Raw genomic sequence first — 20,461 nt, forward strand, 5'->3', positions numbered from 1 at the left:
AATCACTTAAAAATTAAATAACCCTCATATCCGAATCCACATTCAGATCTTCACCAAAATCAAATCGATTTTTCCTTGTCACACACTCAAAACCTGTCCACCAAGTTTCGTCCAAATCCATCCATAACTTTTTGAGATATCCCACAATGTATAGTTCTTGTTACTCTGCCCACATCCTCAACATTCCGAGGAAGATCGTTCCAGTGTTTGAGTACGGGAGGGAGGCCAAAATCTCGAATAGAGTTGAGAAATCCGATGAAAAGTCCTCCCCATTTTAGGACACGTGCACGGACCCAAATCGCTGCACAGAAAATTTGGTGGGGTGGCCCCAAAACTGTGTAAGTGGTACTGTGTAAAATCATCAATGTACCTTTTAAACCCCAATCCGACCATTCAGTCGAACGTCACACATGGACAGCCACTTCGTGAATGACAACGAAAAAAAGGTGAATTCCAAACAACACCAATATATTCCACATTCCTGCGATACCTTCATTCGATCGTCAGGCATGGACAGCCGGTTCGTGAAGGACTTGAGCAAAAACACTTACTGCATTTCTGTGTTGACGTTCATCAGCTGTCTCGTTTTCCCGTCTGAATCTATGGTACTCCGCATTCCGTGCGAGCCTGTGCTGACGTTCAGCAGCCGTTTCGTTTTCCCGCGTCATTCTTTTTCTTGCTGCATCCATGCAACCATGCAACCATGACAATAGATAGTACAGCAGTACACAGAACGCACTGAAAGAACCAAAACAGACAGAACGGAAGGAGCCAGACACGCTTGGGCACTGTGTACTACCCGGGCCTTTCCGAAAGGATTGGCAAGATAGTACACAGTGCACGGATTGGTGTAACCCACTAATCTAGCCTCTATACACCATGCTCAATGCCATTTCAAAACTGCAGGACACAATATCAACTGGTGATAAATCCAGAGTAGTCTACCATTCATCATGCAAAGACTGTGACCAACTCTACATTGGTGAAACTGGAAGAAATTTGAAACAAAGGCTAAATGAACATGATAGAGCAGTTAGGATGGAAAAGGTGACACAGTCAGCCAAAGCACATCATTGCCTGCAATCTGGCCACAAATTTGACTTTTATGGGACCCGTGACATCCAACAAACGACACAGATTTATACTGGAAGCATGGCATGTGAAGAGCTGAGAGGGTGGTTTTACTGGGGACACGATGGACATACCCACACAATACGCACCTCTCATACATATTAGCAACAATCAACACTCGACACCAAGCACCACACCTACATGTGTACAACACCCAACGCAAACTCCAGCAACTACACATCCCACACCTCTCCACATCCAACCCGGACACAAAACGAACCATGATCATGCCCCAGAAACACAACAACAAAAATAACAAAAACACAACAAATGCACACACACTCATACAACACCAGATCACGTGCGAGTAATAAAAAGAAAGAGCAGAGCAGCCCATCAGTGATGTGCTTTGGCGTTTAGGTTTGCTTGAGGTTTGAAAAAAAAAAAAAAAAAACTCTTACACCTGACCTCCAGCACCAGCACGCGGCCGGAAACGCCCAAATGGTGAATAAACACAGGTACTGCCGGGGCACGTGGTCTATTGCTGTTGCTTTTTTGCTCAAATTTGCAGAGTAGATATTGTTTTACTTTATGGTTGAAAGTGCCTTTAAAAAAAAAAATATATATATATATATACATATATTGTTGCGGTTTTGTGGTTTTATAATAAAGGTTAATTTCCCCTCCTAGTTAGTTACATGACAACATGTAGCCTCGTTTAAGCTCAGTTATTTCTTAGTAAATGTAAGCGTAGACCTTTTCTGTGTTAGTTTTGCGTTGAGTAGAATAATGAGGATTAGGTGCCCTTACGATGCTTCGATGCTTTTGGCGCGAAATGCCACGAGGCAGGCCTGAACAAGTCGACCAAGGGCGAAGGAAGGCGGAGGAGGAGCCAACGATAAGCGTGAGCCGCCAATCAGGGCTCGAGGGGAGTGACTTACCACTGCGGCAAAAGGCGGGGTTTGGAACATTCGATTCGGGCTAGGGTGGGGCAATATAACCCTGTGCCCAGAGCCCCCCACCTCAGTCGGTTCGGAGCGAGCGCTGAGTTATGAGCTGGAGTTATCAGTCAGCAGTTCGGAGACCTGAGTGATGAGATGAGTTACGAGAGGAGACGCGCATACACGAACTTGCCCTGCTCCCCACGCTCTGCGCAGTATTAATTGCGCTGTAAAGACGACCCGCGCCAGGCCACAGACGCGCGCTTTTCCTCCTGCCTGCCTTTGCCGATATACGCGCCGCGAGGATTTTCCCGCCTGCCTGCCTTCACCGGGATATGTGCTGTGACCGCCAGAGGGCCACGCCGGATGAGCTGTTCCTGGACTGTTTCTGTGTTGAAGTTGACGTTCACCCAAGGGAACGATTGGAGCGACGGAAGCAGGCGAATTCGGCGCGCGTACATTCTTCTTCCATCTCCCTGCGTGTGTAAGTTGGCCCATTGTCTGGGGAATAAGTAAGACTGCTTAAGTTCTGCCCTGTGTCTCTTCTTCTGCCAAATCATTGTAAATAGGGTAAATAAATCTGTTCTTCCTTCTGATTCGACCGTCTTGTGTTTTCCATCATTGACCTCGCATGGTACGAATTAGATCGCTCTGATCGGGTTCTATAAGAAAGGTAACAGCACGGGTCACGTGGTACGCCATCCGCTCGGGCGTACGCAATCACGCGTGGTTCGTGCGAGACTCGATCCCCGCTTCCGCTGCGGCGTGGGTACTCAAGGTACGTGCGAAATTGTCCCGAGACCCTTTTCCACATCTGCCCGGAAGTGGCGACTCAGTCTCGCGGTTTTGAAGACCCAGAGAGAAAAAGGGGCTTAATCTCCCCTTTGAAAGGGAACGGGCTTCGGAAAACCGCAACAATTTGGTAGTCAGGAGTGGGATTTGAATCCTAAAACAAATTTTGGACACCAAATTGTACATATTGGCTGCAACAATTTGGTGTCAGTGGAGTGGGTTTTGAACCCTAAAAAATTTGTTTGGACGAATTGGCTCCAAATTATGAGCGAACGAAATTTAGTTTTAAAATCCAAATTGTATTCGTACCATGGCTGGCCAAGGCGGCCGAATGCCGGTGGGGGTAGAAGAAGAGAAATTAACGACCCAGGGCCAACAGGGACAGTTAGTAGTGGAGGAAGTAGAGAAGGGTGCGGCAGCTGGTAAAGAAAATGGCGGCGCCTCGCACGTGGCGGCGGAAGCCGAGCCCGCTGTGCAAACCGGGTTTTACATTGGGATGTCCTCGACTGAATGGAGAGCATACTTTGAGGCGCAAATGGAAAAATTGACGTGTGGAAGCGTGACTGAGGAAACCAGAAGGGCAATAAACATATGGGCCAAATCTCAAATGAGAAAGGACATGAAAAAGGCGGGGGAGGTCATTGGGCGCGGGTTGAGCGAGGAGGTCGCAGTGGTACGCGACGGGGTGAAGCAGTGTGAGGAACGCGTGGGGAGCGAGCTTGAGCAAAGGACAGCCTAGTTGACTGGGGATATGGAAGTCGCGACGCGGGGTGTAGAAGAGCCGACGATCGCCGAATTGGACAAATAAATTTCGGGGGCGCCGGCGAAGGTCGAGTTAGAGGAGGAAATTTCATGGGTGCCGGCGGTCGCCGAGGAAAAAGAAATAATTGGGGTCAAAGAGACGGGAGAGCCAGAGAATAAGTCGCGGGAGAAAGAAATGGAATCCGCACAAAGTCTGCATTTGCACCATGATGCCGGGCTTGCGAACCCAAGGGAAAGTTTGCAGGTTCTGGCGGAGAAGAAGGTCCCCGAGGTGAGTGGAAAAAATGGCACGAATGTGTTTGGCGCGAACGGGTTTTTGGCGCGCTTGGGAGAGAGACGAGACCCGGGCATTCGCGGAAGGTCCATTGTGCGGTGTACGAGAGAGTGTGGTACAAAGCACGAGAGAGCATGTGCACCGAAGCGTGAGTGAGAAAAGTGTGCACCAGAGTGTGCGATGATTGAGTGTGCGAAGGAGGAGTGCGCACCTGGGGGTGTGGAAAAAGAGTGTGCGATGGCCGAAGAATGTGAGCGAGAATGCACAACGAAGTGTGTGGGGGCGGGGGCGGGCGGCGAATGTGCGCCTGGTTGTGCGGTAATGGAGTGTATGGAGGAAAAGTGCACACCTGAGTGTGTAACAGAAGAGTGCGTACTGAAGTGTGTGAAAGGCGTGAGTGCGCCTAGGTGTGCAGGTACGAGTACGGAGTGTGAGGGAGAAGGCACACCAAAGAATGTGGAAGGAGAGTGTGCAGTAACGGAGTGTATGGGTGGCGCGGGGACGCCTGGGTGTACGAGTGCGGACTGGGTCGCGAGTGGTGAGGACGCGGCTCAAGCATCGACACCGACCGGGGTAGCGTTTAGCGGGACGGATAGCAGATGTGAGCCCCCGGTGAGTTGTGTGCAGCAGGGACCGGCGGGGATCGGTGCCGCGGCGGTCTCACAAGGACTGGCGTGCACGATTCGTGCCAGCCCCGCACTGTATGGTTGGTGCCGTGCCGTGGCGGCAAAGGCAATCGGCGAGTTTCAAGGGGAGGTAGGAGTTTTCGTAGCCGCGCACCATTCCGGGTGCAGTGCTCCGACCGTGGTCGGTTGGGTCATCGTGCGTGGGACCGCGAGGCCCCGCCCAGGGATGGAGCCATGCACCTCGGCCCATCCATACCTCCTCCCCTGGATCGAAAATGACGGACGGACATCCCATACAGGAGACCAACCACCCGAATGGATCGCTCGGCCCTTCGAGGTCGAGCCGTGACGACATACATCCACATGAAGAGGCTCGTAGCGTAGCGGACTATGAGAGTAGTGTACCCCACGTGGGGGAATGGTAGTTTGACCATTCCTCACACGAACAGGGCCCATGAGCATTAGTTTAGGGGGATGGCAGTGATAGGCACATGGGGTGCCAGCAATTGTTACCTCCATGGGGCACCGAAGCTAGCCGAGGGAGGGCTAGGATAATGATAGGGAAGTAGCAGACTGCAGGGACAAGATTTAAGTAGTGACACCTGTACTGTAGTGGGGACGTAGGTAGTTTAGATGGTTGTTAAAGAAAAGGGAGTGCGTAGTTTAAAGGGACGACGGGGAAGCACGAGTATTAAGGGAATTAGTTAGATAGATGATGCTGTGTGTGTGAGGAATTGTGTTGAGACAAATGGAATTGTGTTTGAGGTGTGTGAGAAAAGTGGTGTGTGAGCACAAAATGGTGTGCCAGATATTTGGTGTGTGAAAGTAGTAGTGTGAATTGACTTGCATGGTGTGCAAGACGGATGGTGTGCGAGACAAAAGGTGTGTGAGATAAATGGTGTGGGAATAAGTGGTGTGGAATGCTTGGTGTGGGAATAAAAGGTGTGGAATGCATGGTGGGAAGGAGTGAACGGGGGGAGGTGGAACCCATTCACGGATGCTCGGGGTGGGTAGTGTAAAGCCAGGTAGAGGGTATAGGCAAAATTTGCATTGACATTGACACCTGTGGTGCGGGTCGTGGAGACGAACTGTTTTGTTGGGTGCATGAGTGTGTGGAATGGCTGGGCGTGTGGCTTAATTGGTGCGTATGGTTATTGGGGCACAAACTACCACTGGTAGTTTGTCGGCGAGGTGAGGCCGCAGGTAGGCTCTGGGAGCCGGTTAGTTGTAGTGTTGAGTCGGGCCCGAGGATCCCAGGAGAGGACCCGGGTTGCCCAATGCCAAGGTGGGCATCAGGGGGTAAAGTGCCAGGAGGGGCCTTCCCCAGTTAGGTAGTCGCAGGAGCAGGTAAGCTCGGGTGGCGGCTTCAGTGGCGGAGGTGCGCAGGTAGGTAGACCTGCTGGTAGAGCCACACGACCCAGCCCCGAAATTGTGCGAGGGCACAGTATGAAAATTTGTGGGAGTGAGACCCAAATTTCAAGGGCACAGCAGTGTGGGCAATGGGGAATTCGGGTTCTTCGAACCACATCGTTTAAAGAGGCCGAATGGCAGGGTACGACCCCGGGTAGTTTAAATGAGTACATGTCAGTAGTGTAGTTAGGATGAGAGAAATCCCTTCGCACCATCCACAGCCAGTCACCGAGGAGGACGAAGCTCCACACCAAGACTCTGTGAACCGTTTGAGTGGTAAAGACGCATCACGACGAAATGTGACATTGTGTTTGTTCCATTCCTTCCTTCCTGGGAGGGATTGGGAGACGAATTTGGTATAGAGGGGGATATGGGAGACAAGACGTAGAGACGGATTGCAAATACAAGGAGGGCTAGGGTAGTATAGCCGACGGTGGGGGGTACGGACGGCTAGGGACGAGCCTGCTCTGCTCGCTCCTCCGCGCCGCTCGCACTACATTACCTTGTTTTCTATGTGCCATTGCGTGCTTTTCCGCTTTGCTTGTTGTGCCTTGTCTCTCCCCCCACCCCAGGACCATTTTGGAGGTGGAACTGTGCAGCACCATCGACCTGTGCAGCATCCCTTCTGCACCTTGCTACATCCATGCAGCCAAACTGCGAAGCACTTTGCTGCCATATCCTTCTGCTGCACCCTTGTTGCACCTGTGCAGCACTTTGCTGCCAAACCCTTTGCTGCACCTTACACTCATGGACCACAAGCCTTGTGGCCTTGCACCTCTGCTGTGCAGCATTTTGCTGTAAAACCATCTTGCACCTTCGGACCATTCATTTGAGTGGCATTAATGCCAAGCAGTCGGACCACCCGAGATTGGCCCTGGTAAAAAAAGAAAAGCATTTTTGCACATTTTTATTATGGTGTGCTAGGCATGAGAAGATGTGTAAGTTTAGATAGCCCTGAAGATTAAAAATGGCCTGTAAGCCGGTTTGATATATGCACACAGAAGAAGCAAGAAGCAAGATGCAAGAAGCAAGCAGCAAGATGCAAGAAGCAAGCAGCAAGTGTCATGATTTTTGAGTGTGTTTTGCTGTGCTTTCTCTCCCCTCAAATCTTCTCTTCCAAAAAGAACAGGTCCTGGGTCATAGAATTGTAAATAAGATTAATATTTGTGCTTGTAAATATAAGAATGCTGCCCACCGGCTATCTGTTCAGTTTGAAATTCCGGAAATACTCGGTTAGCTGTGGGCGTGAATCTGATATGAAACTGCTCAACGCAATAGGAGGGACATATCTAGTGTTTTAAAACTGTCGCACACACGGGTCAGAGTAAATGTTAGGGGGGGCCACACCTACATATGTGTGACATGTAAAAGTAAAAGTTAATTTTGCATGTCATTCTCTAACCGGTCGTTCCATTGGTGGTTTCGACTCGGGGACGAGTCTGACGAGGGAGGGATGTAGTGTTGCGGGTTTGTGGTTTTATAATAAAGGTTAATTTCCCCTCCTAGTGAGTTACACTACAACATGTAGCTTCGTTTAAGCTCAGTTATTTCTTAGTAAATGTAAGCATAGACCTTTCCTGTGTTAGTTTTGCGTTGAGTGGGATAATGAGAATTAGGTGCCCTTACGATGCTTTTGGTTTTGGCGCGAAATGCCACGAGGCAGGCCTGAACAAGTCGACCAAGGCCGAAGGAAGGTGGAGGAGGAGCCAACGGTAAGCGCGAGCCACCAATCAGGGCTCGAGGGGAGTGACTTACCACTGCGGCAAAAGGCGGGGCTTGGAACATTCGATTCGGGCTAGGGCGGGGCGATATAACCCTGTGCCCAGAGCCCCCCACCTCAGTCGGTTCGGAGCGAGCACTGAGTTATGAGCTGGAGTTATCAGTCAGCAGTTCGGAGACCTGAGTGATGAGATGAGTTACGAGAGGAGACGCACGTATACGAACTTGCCCTGCTCCCCGCGCTCTGCGCAGTATTAATCGCGCTGTAAAGACGACCCGCGCCGGGCCACAGACGCGCGCTTTTCCTCCTGCCTGCCTTTGCCGATATACGCGCCGCGAGGATTTTCCCGCCTGCCTGCCTTTGCCGGGATACGTGCTGTGACCGCCAGAGGGCCACGCCGGATGAGCTGTTCCTGGACTGTTTCTGTGTTGAAGTTGACGTTCACCCAAGGGAACGATTGGAGCGACCGAAGCAGGCAAGTTCAGCGCGTGAACATTCTTCCTCCATCTCCCTGTGTGTGCAAGTGGGCCCATTGTCTGGGTAATAAGTACGACTGCTTAAGTTCTGCCCTGTGTCTCTTCTTCTGCCAAATCATTGTAAATAGGGTAAATAAATCTGTTCTTCCTTCCGATTCGACCGTCTTGTGTTTTCCATCATTGACCTCGCATGGTACGAATTAAATCGCTCTGATCGGGTTCCATAAGAAGGGTAACGGCATGGGTCACGTGGTACGCCATCAGCTCGGGCGTACGCAATCACGCGTGGTTCGTGTGAGACTCGATCCCCGCTCCCGCTGCGGCGTGGGTACTCAAGGTACGTGCGAAATTGTCCCGAGACCCTTTTCCACGTCTGCCCAGAAGTGGCGACTCAGTCTCGCGGTTTTGAAGACCCAGAGAGAAAGAGGGGCTTAATCTCCTCTTTGTAAGGGAACGGGCTTCGGAAAACCGCAACAATATATATTTAAATTTTATGTTTGGGTTTTTTTTTTTAAAGTGTGCATGAGCATGGTTGTGTGCTTGCTATGTATATATATATATATATATATATATATATATATATATATATATATATATATATATATATATATATATATATATATATATATATATATACAGTGGAACCTTGACTTACGAGTTTAATTCGTTCCGTGACCGAGCTCGTAACTCAAATTGCTCGTATCTCAAATCAAATTTCCCCATTGAAATGCATTGAAATGCTATTAATCCGTTCCAGCCCGCCAAAAACCACACCAATTTTTTTTAAAATATACAGTATATATAAAAATATCTCGCGCTTTATATTTCACCTGTATGCAGCATACAAGTTGGCAGGATGGCCTGGACTGGAGGTACGCACACTTGACTCTAAAGTCTAAACTGTCCAGCCTGGGTTTGAATCCCGACCCAGCTATAACCTGTCATGGGTGAATCACAGGCAGGGTGATTCATCAATGTGTGTACCGCTAAACTGGGCGCCCCGTTTGCGTCCCATTAGTTGTTGGATGTTAAGGATCTCACCGTGTTTTCCACAAAGAGAAGGCGAGCTATCGCCGGCATTCTGAACAAGTTGTGGCCTGGCATGCTCTTCTCCTCTGCCGTTATATACGTCCTCCTCGACACCTCGCTCATGTTTTTGGACGATTGCGTGTTTTATATCCAAGCACATCATCCTCTTCTTCTTCTCAGCACTGCACTTGCCACTCACTTTCTTAGGCCCCATGGTTAAAACTAAGAAAATTTCCGAAATAACCAAAATGCGAAAAAAAAAATGCAGCGCTGTACGACAGAGATACGTACTGTACTTGCACGGCAAGATAACCACGTGACCAGAACCCACCTGGCGGCGTGAACTCGAAATAACCAAAATGTGAAAAAAAAAAAATGCAGCGCTATACGACAGAGATACGTACTGTACGTGCACGGCAAGATAACCACGTGACCAGAACCCACCTGGCGGCGTGAACTCGAAATAACCAAAATGCGGAAAAAAAAATGCAGCGCTATACGACAGAGATACGTACTGTACGTGCACGGCAAGATAACAACGTGACCAGAACCCACCTGGCGGCGTGAACTCGAAATAACCAAAATGCGAAAAAAAAAAATGCAGCGCTATACGACAGAGATACGTACTGTACGTGCACGGCAAGATAACCACGTGACCAGAACCCACCTGGCGGCGTGAACTCGAAATAACCAAAATGCGAAAAAAAAAATGCAGCGCTATACGACAGAGATACGTACTGTACGTGCACGGCAAGATAACCACGTGACCGGGTGGCGAAAGCTCGTAACTCGGATCTCGGCTCGCATCTCAAAGCAATAAACCGCCCGAGCGACGGCTCGTATCTCGAAAAACTCGTAAGTTGGGGCACTCGTAAGTCAAGGTTCCACTGTATATATAAATATATATATATATATATATATATATATATATATATATATATATATATATATATATATATATATATATATATATATATATATATGTATATATATATATATAGTCATCCCTCGCTATATCGCGGTTCACTTTTCGCGGCTTCGGTACATCGCGGGTTTTTCTCGCTAGTATATGTAAAATTATATCGCCGATTTTTCGCTATATCGTGGGATTTTGCGGTATAAATGTATTTTTATATACTATTATTTTAAATATTTTTGTGGTAAAATAAGCATTTTCTAGCCTAAAAAATTAAAAAACGTAAAGAAATAAGAAAAATACAGTATTTAAAACATATTACAAGAAATAAAATACTGTACATAGTGTACAGTAGAAGGGTAGACAAAGAGTCGGGCGTATGGAAAACGCAGATGCGGCAGCTTCCACTTGCGCTAGTTACCCACGTAATGGGTAACTGTAATGCTCTTTCTGGCTGTGCAGTACATTCATCATCGTCATCACCTTCATCGTCATCAGTACTGCACAGCTAATTCATCATCATCTTCATCACGCAAGTTGTAGTATTGAAGAGCCGGGGTTCTTGCTTGATACGGACGAAATGACGGGCAGGACACAAACTCGTCCGAGAAGATATTTATTCTCAAAACCAACTCGGGAACACTGAAAAGCCCGTTTATCGGGCTGCATTATAAAGCACAACCAGAAACCGAAAGCCACGCCTCTCAAGCGTGGCGTGCTTCGGTGGTCACGTGATCAACAGGTGTAGCTGATTATACCCGCAAAGCGCGGCACGCTTTAGCGGTCACGTGACCAGCCACTCTCGCGCCGGGGATCCCCGCCGGTGACGTCACCGGCTGGAGCAAGGAGATTCTGATGCTGGTCTTGCTTGCGGAACCCATGGGTAGCTACAGTATCTTCAATGGTGAGTACCCATTAGAAGTTTATATGTTGTTAAAATTACGTATGTTTAAGAGTGTAAAAAGTGTTTAAGAGTATAGGAAGTGTTTATAAGAGTATGGGAAAGGTTAATAAGAGTGTGGGGAGGGTCATAAAGCTTTAAAATATATATAAATAATAAAATAAAAATATGGTCGCTACTTCGCGGATTTTCGTCTATCGCGGGGGGTTCTGGAACGTAACCCCCGCGATAAACGAGGGATCACTGTATATATATATATATATATATATATATACATATATATATATATATATATATATATATATATATATATATATATATATATATATATATCAATACCCCGTTTTACGCCATTTCGACCTACGTCAAATCCGACTTTGCGCCACTCTTCTCAAGTGAATGTCAGTTCAGCGAACGTCATTATGTGAGACTTTACGTCACTCCTACATCATAATACCAACGCATACCAATACGAAGGCATACCAACGAGCGAGCTGCTGATACAGGAGAAGGCGAAGTCTTTGTTCCAGGATCTTCTGAAGAAGTACCGGAGGATAAGGCCACAACCTTCGTTGCAAGCTCTGGATGGTTTGCACGCTTTAAACGGCGCTTCAGCTTGCACAACGTCAAGATTCAGGGCGAAGCCGCAGCTGCCGACACCGTAGCCGCCAAGGAATTTCCTGCCACATTGAAGAAGATCGTTGAGGACGAGGGATGCTTGCCCGAGCAGATCTTCAACGTCGACGAAACGGGCCTTTTTTGGAAGAGGATACCCGACAGATCCTTTATCTCGAAGGAGAAGACCATGCCAGGCTACAAAGTCGCGAAGGAGCGGCTAACGCTAATGCTTGGGGGTAATTGCACCGGCGACTTCAAGCTGAAGCCGCTCTTGGTGTATCATGCGGCGAACCCCCGGGCACTTAAGAACATCCCGAAGGCGTCTCTTCCCGTCACTTGGATGAATAATATGAAGGCATGGGTAACCGTCATAATTTTTGAAGAATGGTTCATCAATCATTTCATCCCGGCTGTCAAGAGCTATTGTCGAGAGAAGAAAATTCAATTTAAATTGCTGCTGATTTTGGACAATGCACCTGGCCATCCCACTAACCTCAGTGATTTCGACCCCAATGCAAAGGTGGTGTACTTGCCACCCAACACCACATCGCTCATCCAGCCTATGGACTAGGGTGTGATAGCGCTTTTTAAGCGCTACTATCTCCGCCGCACTCTTCGTCAGGCTGTCGATGCAACGTCTGAGGAGGAAGGCATCAACATCCGGCAGTTTTGGAAAAACTATAACATCTACCAGGCAGTGCTTAACATCAATGCTGCATGGTTACGTTGTTCGTCTTCATTTTAAGGCATTTTTAAGGCATTACGCCCGGTTTACGTCAAAAACCGAGTTATGCCACGGCTTATGGAACCGATTAATGACGTAGGCCGGGGTATTGCTGTATATGAATGAATGAACGAATGAATATATATATACAGTGGGGAGAACAAGTATTTGATACACTGCCGATTTTGCAGGTTTTCCCACTTACAAAGCACGTAGAGGTCTGTAATTTTTATCATAGGTACACTTCAACTGTGAAAGACGGAATCTAAAACAAAAATCCTGAAAATCACATTGTATGATTTTTAAGTAATTAATTTGCATTTTATTGCATGAAATAAGTATTTGATACATCAGAAAAATAGAACTTAATATTTGGTACAGAAACCATTGTTTGCAATTACAGAGATCAGACGTTTCCTGTAGTTCTTAACCAGGTTTGCACACACTGCAGCAGGGATTTTGGCCCACTCCTCCATACAGATCTTCACCAGATCCTTCAGGTTTCGGGGCTGTCGCTGCGCAACACAGACTTTCAGCTCCCTCCAAAGATTTTCTATTGGGTTCAGGTCTGGAGACTGGCTAGGCCACTCCAGGACCTTGAGATGCTTCTTACGGAGCCACTCCTTAGTTGCCCTGGCTGTGTGTTTCGGGTCGTTGTCATGCTGGAAGACCCAGCCACGCCCCATCTTCAATGCTCTTATTGAGGGAAGGAGATTGTTGGCCAGGATCTCGCGATACATGGCCCCATCCATCCTCCCCTCAATACGGTGCAGTCGTCCTGTCCCCTTTGCAGACAAGCATCCCCAAAGAATGATGTTTCCACCTCCATGCTTCACGGTTGGGATGGTGTTCTTGGGGTTGTACTCATCCTTCTCCTTCCTCCAAACACGGCGAGTGGAGTTTAAACCAAAAAGCTCTATTTTGGTCTCATCAGACCACATGACCTTCTCCCATTCCTCCTCTGGATCATCCAGATGGTCATTGGCAAACTTCAGACGGGCCTGGACATGCGCTGGCTTGAGCAGAGGGACCTTGCGTGCGCTGCAGGATTTTAATCCATGACGGCGTAGTGTGTTACTTATGGTTTTCTTTGATACTGTGGTCCCAGCTCTCTTCAGGTCATTGACCAGGTCCTGCCGTGTAGTTCTGGGCTGATCCCTCACCTTTCTCATGATCATTGAGGCTCCACGAGGTGAGATCTTGCATGGAGCCCCAGACCGAGGGAGATTGACTGTCATCCTGAACTTCTTCCATTTTCTAATAATTGCGCCAACAGTTGTTGCCTTCTCACCAAGCTGCTTGCCTATTGTCCTGTAGCCCATCCCAGCCTTGTGCAAGTCTACAAATTTGTCCCTGATGTCCTTAGACAGCTCTCTGGTCTTGCCCATTGTGGAGAGGTTGGAGTCTGATTGATTGAGTGTGGACAGGTCTGGAGACGGCTTTGCGGTCGGTCTTTGCGGTCTTTGTGGTCGGAGACGGTCTGGAGATGTCTTTTATGCAGATAACGAGTTCAAACAGGTGCAGTTCATACAGGTAATGAGTGGAGAATGGGAGGGCTTCTTAAAGAAAAAACTAACAGGTCTGTGAGAGCCGGAATTCTTACTGGTTGGTAGGTGATCAAATACTTATTTCATGCAATAAAATGCAAATTAATTACTTAAAAATCATACAATGTGATTTTCAGGATTTTTGTTTTAGATTCCGTCTTTCACAGTTGAAGTGTACCTATGATAAAAATTACAGACCTTTACGTGCTTTGTAAGTGGGAAAACCTGCAACATCGGCAGTGTATCAAATACTTGTTCTCCCCACTGTACATATATATATATATATATATATATATATATACATATATATACATATACATATATATACATATACATACATATATATACATATACATACATATACATACATATATATATATATATATATATATATATATATATATATATATACAGTGGTACCTCGGCTTACGAGTTTAATCCGTTCCGTGACGGAGCTCGTAAGCCAAATCGCTCGTAAGTCAAAGCAAATTTTCCCATTCAAATGCATTGAAATGCTATTAATCCGTTCCAGCCTCAAAAAAAAAACACCAATTTTTTTTGTTAGGTGCTTTTAAATAACAAAAATGTACTTTATAAATAACAAATAATGTATAAACAAGCACGACCTCGTATATACTGTACATAATACAAGAGAATGTAAAGAAATAAACTGGTTTTATTAAGCAGAGGAGAAGAGCATGCCAGGTGAGGTGTGCGTGTTGTCGACTTGGCGAGGCAGTACGATCGTACTCCTTCTACGATATGTACGATTTTGAAGCAGAAGGAGTCCATAAAGGCTATAACGCCAGCCAAGGGCGTTACGATTATTTCAAAGCTCCGGACCTCTATCCATGAAGATATGGAGAAGTTGTTGTTTGTGTGGTTGAAGGAGAAGCAGCTCGCAGGAGATACCGTGACCGAGAGCATCATGTGTTTGAAAAGATTGAAACTCGGATATCGAGCACGGACCACGAGGTGTTTTTTCTTTTTTCTTAATCTCGGTTTCAGTGAACTTTTGCTCTGTGCTCACGTGTACTGTACCTGTACCTGTAATGGTACGTCAGAGGATGGCACCTGTTGTCATCATATTAAGTGCAAGATGTTCTGCATCGTAAGTTGGTACACCGTGGTCTTTCGGCGGTGTTTAAGCCGGCCGTCTTGGCTTCTGTCACCATTGGCATTGAGTCTTTCGATGTAGGTAGGTCGTTGTGTGCCGGTGCCTTGGCCGAATTCCTTCATTGCTGCATTGTTAGCTCACCTGGTTTTTTATACCACATCTTTGGTTATCGGACCAGCGAATGACGTCATCTCCTCCAAAGTATGGCTTATTCTCACTTGTCTTGGACGATCTTCTACTTCTAGCCTTCCACCGTGCATTTGGTGTCCACTGTACTTACTGTACAGTGCCTGGTAAAATTGATGTAATGGGTTTTTGACCGTCACCGTCATGAACCGTCAACGCCATGAACCGCTAACCCTCAACAGCCCATTTATCGCGCCTTATAAAGCAAAACGCAAACCGAAAGCCATGCCTCTCAAGCGAGGCGTGCTTCCGTGGTCACGTGATCCACAGGTGTAGCTCATTATACCCGCACGCGCGACACGCTTTGGCGGTCACGTGACCAGCCACTCTGGACGCGGGGATCCCCGCCGATGACGTCACCGGCTGGAGCAAGGAGATTCCTCGCTCATGTATTTCGACGATTGCGTGTTTTATATCCAAGCAGAGATGCTTTCACGGCAAGATAACCACGTGACCGGAACCGGAAGCCACAACCGGAAAATTCAAAAAAATAAATTTTTTGAGCTCGTACATCGGATCTCGGCTCGTATCCCAAAGCAACAAACCGCCCGAGCGACGGCTCGTATCCCGAAAAACTCGTACGTTGGGGCACTCGTAAGCCGAGGTACCACTGTATATATATATATATATACATATATATATACATATATATATACATATATACATATTGTTACGTGACTACCCTTGGTGAACACCGCAGGGTAACACGGATGGCCGATTGCGAGACTTTACACTCCCGAGGCGAAAACTCAATGGCGGATTCAAACTCGACACAAAGTTAAACGCGCGGAAGGGCAGACGAAGCAAGTTCCGCAGCCTTATCTATTAAAATGAAACACCCAGGAAAACTGCGTTCAGATATATACAGAAAATAATATAAGGATTTATTATTTATAAGTAAAGACAGTGAAAAAGCCCGCGCCGGTAATACTAATAACTCTAATAAGCCTAGATTGGGATCCCACACACAACAGATATCAAACACGATACGAGGGAGGTTAATACGAAAATAACACGTCACGTCGTGTACAGTGTACGCGGAGCCCGGGCTTATCTGTCTCCGTCGTCTTCTTGTGACACGGCCGCGCTCAGCCGCCACCAGGCCTTCTCCAAGCTCCGATCCTCTCGCCGCCCACGAGGTCGGTGCACCAATCTCCAAGGCACCCAACGCAGGCCAGCGGCTTCACCCACACCACGAGCTCCTTTGCTCCAACGGTCCAACGCAGGGCTGCACAAAGCAAACGAACTCCAACTGCGACTCTGGTACCGAACTGTAACGACGAACTCTGGTAACGAACTGTCCAGTGCCAACTCCGACGAACTCTCACTTCTCTCCTCAAATGGCGTCCGACCGTCGATAATATATCTCGCCGATGACGTCACATTGGCGCACTCCTCAGCCAATCATAGCCTCCCAACTCGCCGGCTCGCCCAGGTCACGCCCTCTGGCGACATCGCTCCACTCTCCCGTTCCCAACCCCGCGGTCCTGGTGTTATAACACGTGGCAGGCGAGGTTTGTAGGCCTTGGAGGTGTAAACGGTGGCGGCCAATTGTGGCGGTGTTTTTGGCCTGGTTTCCTGTCCATGTGTTCCGAAGTCATTGTCAGGGAAAGGAATTATTTAATGTTGCGCTAAGGACCTATCTAACGTTTATGTGGTTTGCAGTGCCATAATGGACAAAGGTTTGACGACTAGGTGAAACTCACAGGGGCGTTACCTTTAATCCCTCACTATTTACCACTCGAACCTCCAGGTAGATCCACAATCATACATCTTACCCCGACAAACGCCTAAACATCAAGAACTTATTACATGTAGAGTCCCTGTCACGACAGCCGAATACCTACCTATTCAGATCTACCTAGCTCTAGATGTTGCTCTACCAAATTCATAACACAGCCCCCCCCCCCTGGAACCGTAGCTCCTGCAAGGTTCACCGCAGGCGCTACCATTCCAGCCTTAACACTTACTGTCACACACTTAATTAACCTATGAAATAAATCAGGAAGGGCTGTGGGAAGTGAGTCGGACTACCTACCTACACTTCCTTAACATGCTAAACCCCTTAACCATCATGCAAGTATGTACATTTTCTTCGTTGTTCCTGTGGAGGGAGGAAACAAACAACACACAACACTAACTTAACCACAAAACTTAACCATCTTTCCAAAAACTCAAAACTCTAACCTTTGTACATACCCCGGTCTACAGACCGCGTCCCCCGGTGGATGCCACAAGACACAACCTTACCTGCGGGGCCATCCCCAATGCATCCCCCTAAATTTCCACGGGCCCTGTCCAGATGTTACAGGTGAGTGACACGGCTCGGTGGATTTCGCCCACATTCATGCAACACAGACCCCTTAACCACTCATTCTCATTCCATAGGTCATCAAGGCATTTCAAAAATCAATAAGGTTCTTCTCAATACACCCCCCTGCAGGACCATGGCATTGATGTCATTCACGTGTGTGTGCATTCCTCAACTAGGCAGCGGGGAGGTACCGCACAAAAAGATGGTGGGGGCGCATCAGGCTGTGGTGCCCGCAGTCCCAAAAACAAGTCAACCGACTTACAAGTTCATTGCCCCCCCCCCTTTACCTCTTGGCCCCGTGACAGCCCAACAGCCCCTTTCCGCCGTTACCTCGCCAGTGAGGGTCTCCACACACACCAGGCTCCTTTGCCTCCTGCTTTCGCGCAGCAACACGGGTCACCGGGGGACTTCCTTACCCCGCGGCGCCCAACCAGACCCTCCACCGACGAGCTCCAATTTCCAGTTACCACCGGCTGCCAGGGGTAATTGCCGCAGAGGGGGGCCCGCAGGCATCGCTCCTCAGAGCTTGCTCTGTACCTGCGGACACACACACCTTCCCCACCCACAAGACCCCAAAACACACTTCCTCCCCCACTGCCATTCAATTCTCCACACAACTCAGCACAATTCAGTACAATTCCATAGATGGTGTAAAAGGTGTTACAAGGCTTGCCATGGCCTGCTACATGTGAAATCCCCCAGTTCACATTTAAACCATTACACATTTCCAAAAGCACATTTCCAAAAGCACAAGTATCACCCCTCATTATCTCCAATAATCATCACTCACTCTCCAGGTTCCACTCTCACGACCACATCAAAACACCTAACCACAACACAAAAACATACGCCACCCACAAGACACTGTGTGGCTCCCATTCCATCCCCTCACCGGCCATGTCATCACTCTCACCCGCCTCCCAACTCCAAATTACATGTCCCCAATTTCCCAAAGCAAGTCCTGAAGCCTGGGACAGTACTCCTCAAAACACTCACCTCAAGTGCAGGTAGTTGCAGGTTGGTCGGGTTCGAAGTGCAATCCACCCATACAATTCCCAAAATTTCACATTGGGCCTACCAAATACTTCCAAATTTCTCTTTTGTCCTTATTACACTGGCAGGTATGTGGATCCGCATCCAACGGTGATCATCACTACACAACTACCTGTGGCCACGACAGCTCTGCACCTCTACCGTGCAAGGGTCATCGGGACAAGGTGAGCAGTCAAAACGCCAACATGGCCCATGAGTGTCCATAAGGGCGCGACCCACCATCCATCCTTCGGCCCCCCTGCGAGGAACACAGCTGCAGCAGCCCCAGTTGGCCAATGTGGTGAGCACTTGCTGCCACAACACACACTACCGCACACACAACCTCGGCCCTGGGGGGCACGGTCGCAGTGCGTGGCATCCCTACAGCCACGTCCCCTGCACCTCCCCATCATCCCCCAGTCCGACTACAGAACTGCAGCCCCCCAGTGCTCACCCACACTTGACCACACCAAGGTCCAGTCAACAGCCATGCTCCACCAGGAGACCCACCCAGAAGACATGGATGGTCCACACACCTCGGACATGCATAGCACCACGTTGACCCTCAGGCTACACAACTACATCCCCATCATCCCGCGTCCCAAATATCAGCACAGTTGCCCCCGCAACCAGTTGAAAGCTGTCTTGCTACCCTATTAATTTCATCACAGCCTCCAACACTTTGGTCTGCACACCCGGATCAATAATGGCGTCACTGTACAGTGTCCACCATGACATTTCAAAATCCACCCTTAAATTTGCATCTAACCCACAGATTACCCATGCCAACCATTTGTCACATTTTACTAACCTCACCAAAGAAAGATGCTTTGCCATACACATGCCAGCCGAGCATGGCCCATATGCTCGGCTCGTTACACATCTCCCGATTCACATCCCCATGGCTCTCTTCCCAACCCGAGAGTCCATAAATCATAACGGAGAATCTGTGGAAGGTCACTCACACCATCACGTTCCACAGATGCCCCAATGGTTGTCCGGCAGGCTATCTCCATCCCTGTCCATTCGGTTTGACCCGCGTCCATCGACCAACACGGCATGGCAGGTCATCACATGCCAGTTGTCCCCAAAGTCTCAGGAGGAGGGTGCCAGGCCGCATGCCCGGGTGGTCACCACATCAGTCCCAAGTTGGCCGTCCGCAGTGCCACCACCAAAGCGCGACCCACAACACCTCCCCCTAGTGGTCCTCAATAAATGCCAACCCAGGCTTGAGAAACCACCTCGGACCCCTCTGGAGGTCTTAACCCCCACCAGGGTCCGGTGACCCTGCCGGCCCGAGCCGCCGGCTCGGATGGCGCCCCGACAGACAAGGGACGCCACACTCCACCAGACCCCCCGTGGGACCCAGGTCGTACCTCGACACCCAAGGCTGGACCCCACGTCCAAATCTCGCCATCACAGCCCCCCAGCTGGCTGGCATACCCAAATTTTGAAAGGGGCAACTTTTGCCCGAGGCCATCACCCATGACCTCCCCATGTCCAGATCCCGCAGCCCGGGGACCAATCCCCACCATGGCTGCTCCAAATCCATTTCCCATTGTAATTTTATTTTAAATTTTCTTTTACAAATTTTCATTCCCACTGCCAAACCGCAGCTGCAGGGAACAACCTCTACCACCGGTTGTTCTGCCCCTCCCTGCAGTTGATCCAAATTCCCTACAGGGACCAAATCTCCAGAAGCTCTATCTCCCGATCCTCCAAGATCCAAATCCAGCACGGAGCCAACACACTCCCCCAACTGGTTGTCCAATTTTGGAGCCTCCGTTTCCAAATAGCAGTGTACGGTGAGCGTCCCCTCGGTCATTCCAACCACCTCCTTGGACCAACTCACCTCTTCCCCCAGACTCCTTTGGGCCTGAACAAGCTCTACCTCCATGGGACTGTCACAGGTCTCCAGCCGCTGGATCAAATCATCCTCATTATTACAAATCATTCCTGGCCCCGCCAGGCTTTGATCAATATCCCCAATAAATACCCGGTCCGG

General features: G+C 48.6%; 1 protein-coding gene across 13 annotated transcripts in view; it reads right to left on the bottom strand.

The window, feature by feature from the left end:
* The window catches only part of LOC137416224 (uncharacterized), a 178,136-nt gene that overhangs the window by 60,180 nt on the left and 97,495 nt on the right, over window positions 1-20,461 (bottom strand). For all 13 annotated transcript variants that reach the window (XM_068101752.2, XM_078770042.1, XM_078770039.1 and 10 more), the window contains exon 4: window positions 552-679. In XM_068101752.2, coding sequence (XP_067957853.2) covers window positions 552-679 — 128 coding nt within the window. The remainder of the gene's footprint in view (window positions 1-551; window positions 680-20,461) is intronic.

The sequence above is a fragment of the Myxine glutinosa genome, chromosome 1 (assembly GCF_964187855.1).
Source record: "Myxine glutinosa chromosome 1, kmMyxGlut1.1, whole genome shotgun sequence".
Taxonomy (NCBI): Eukaryota; Metazoa; Chordata; class Myxini; order Myxiniformes; family Myxinidae; genus Myxine; species Myxine glutinosa.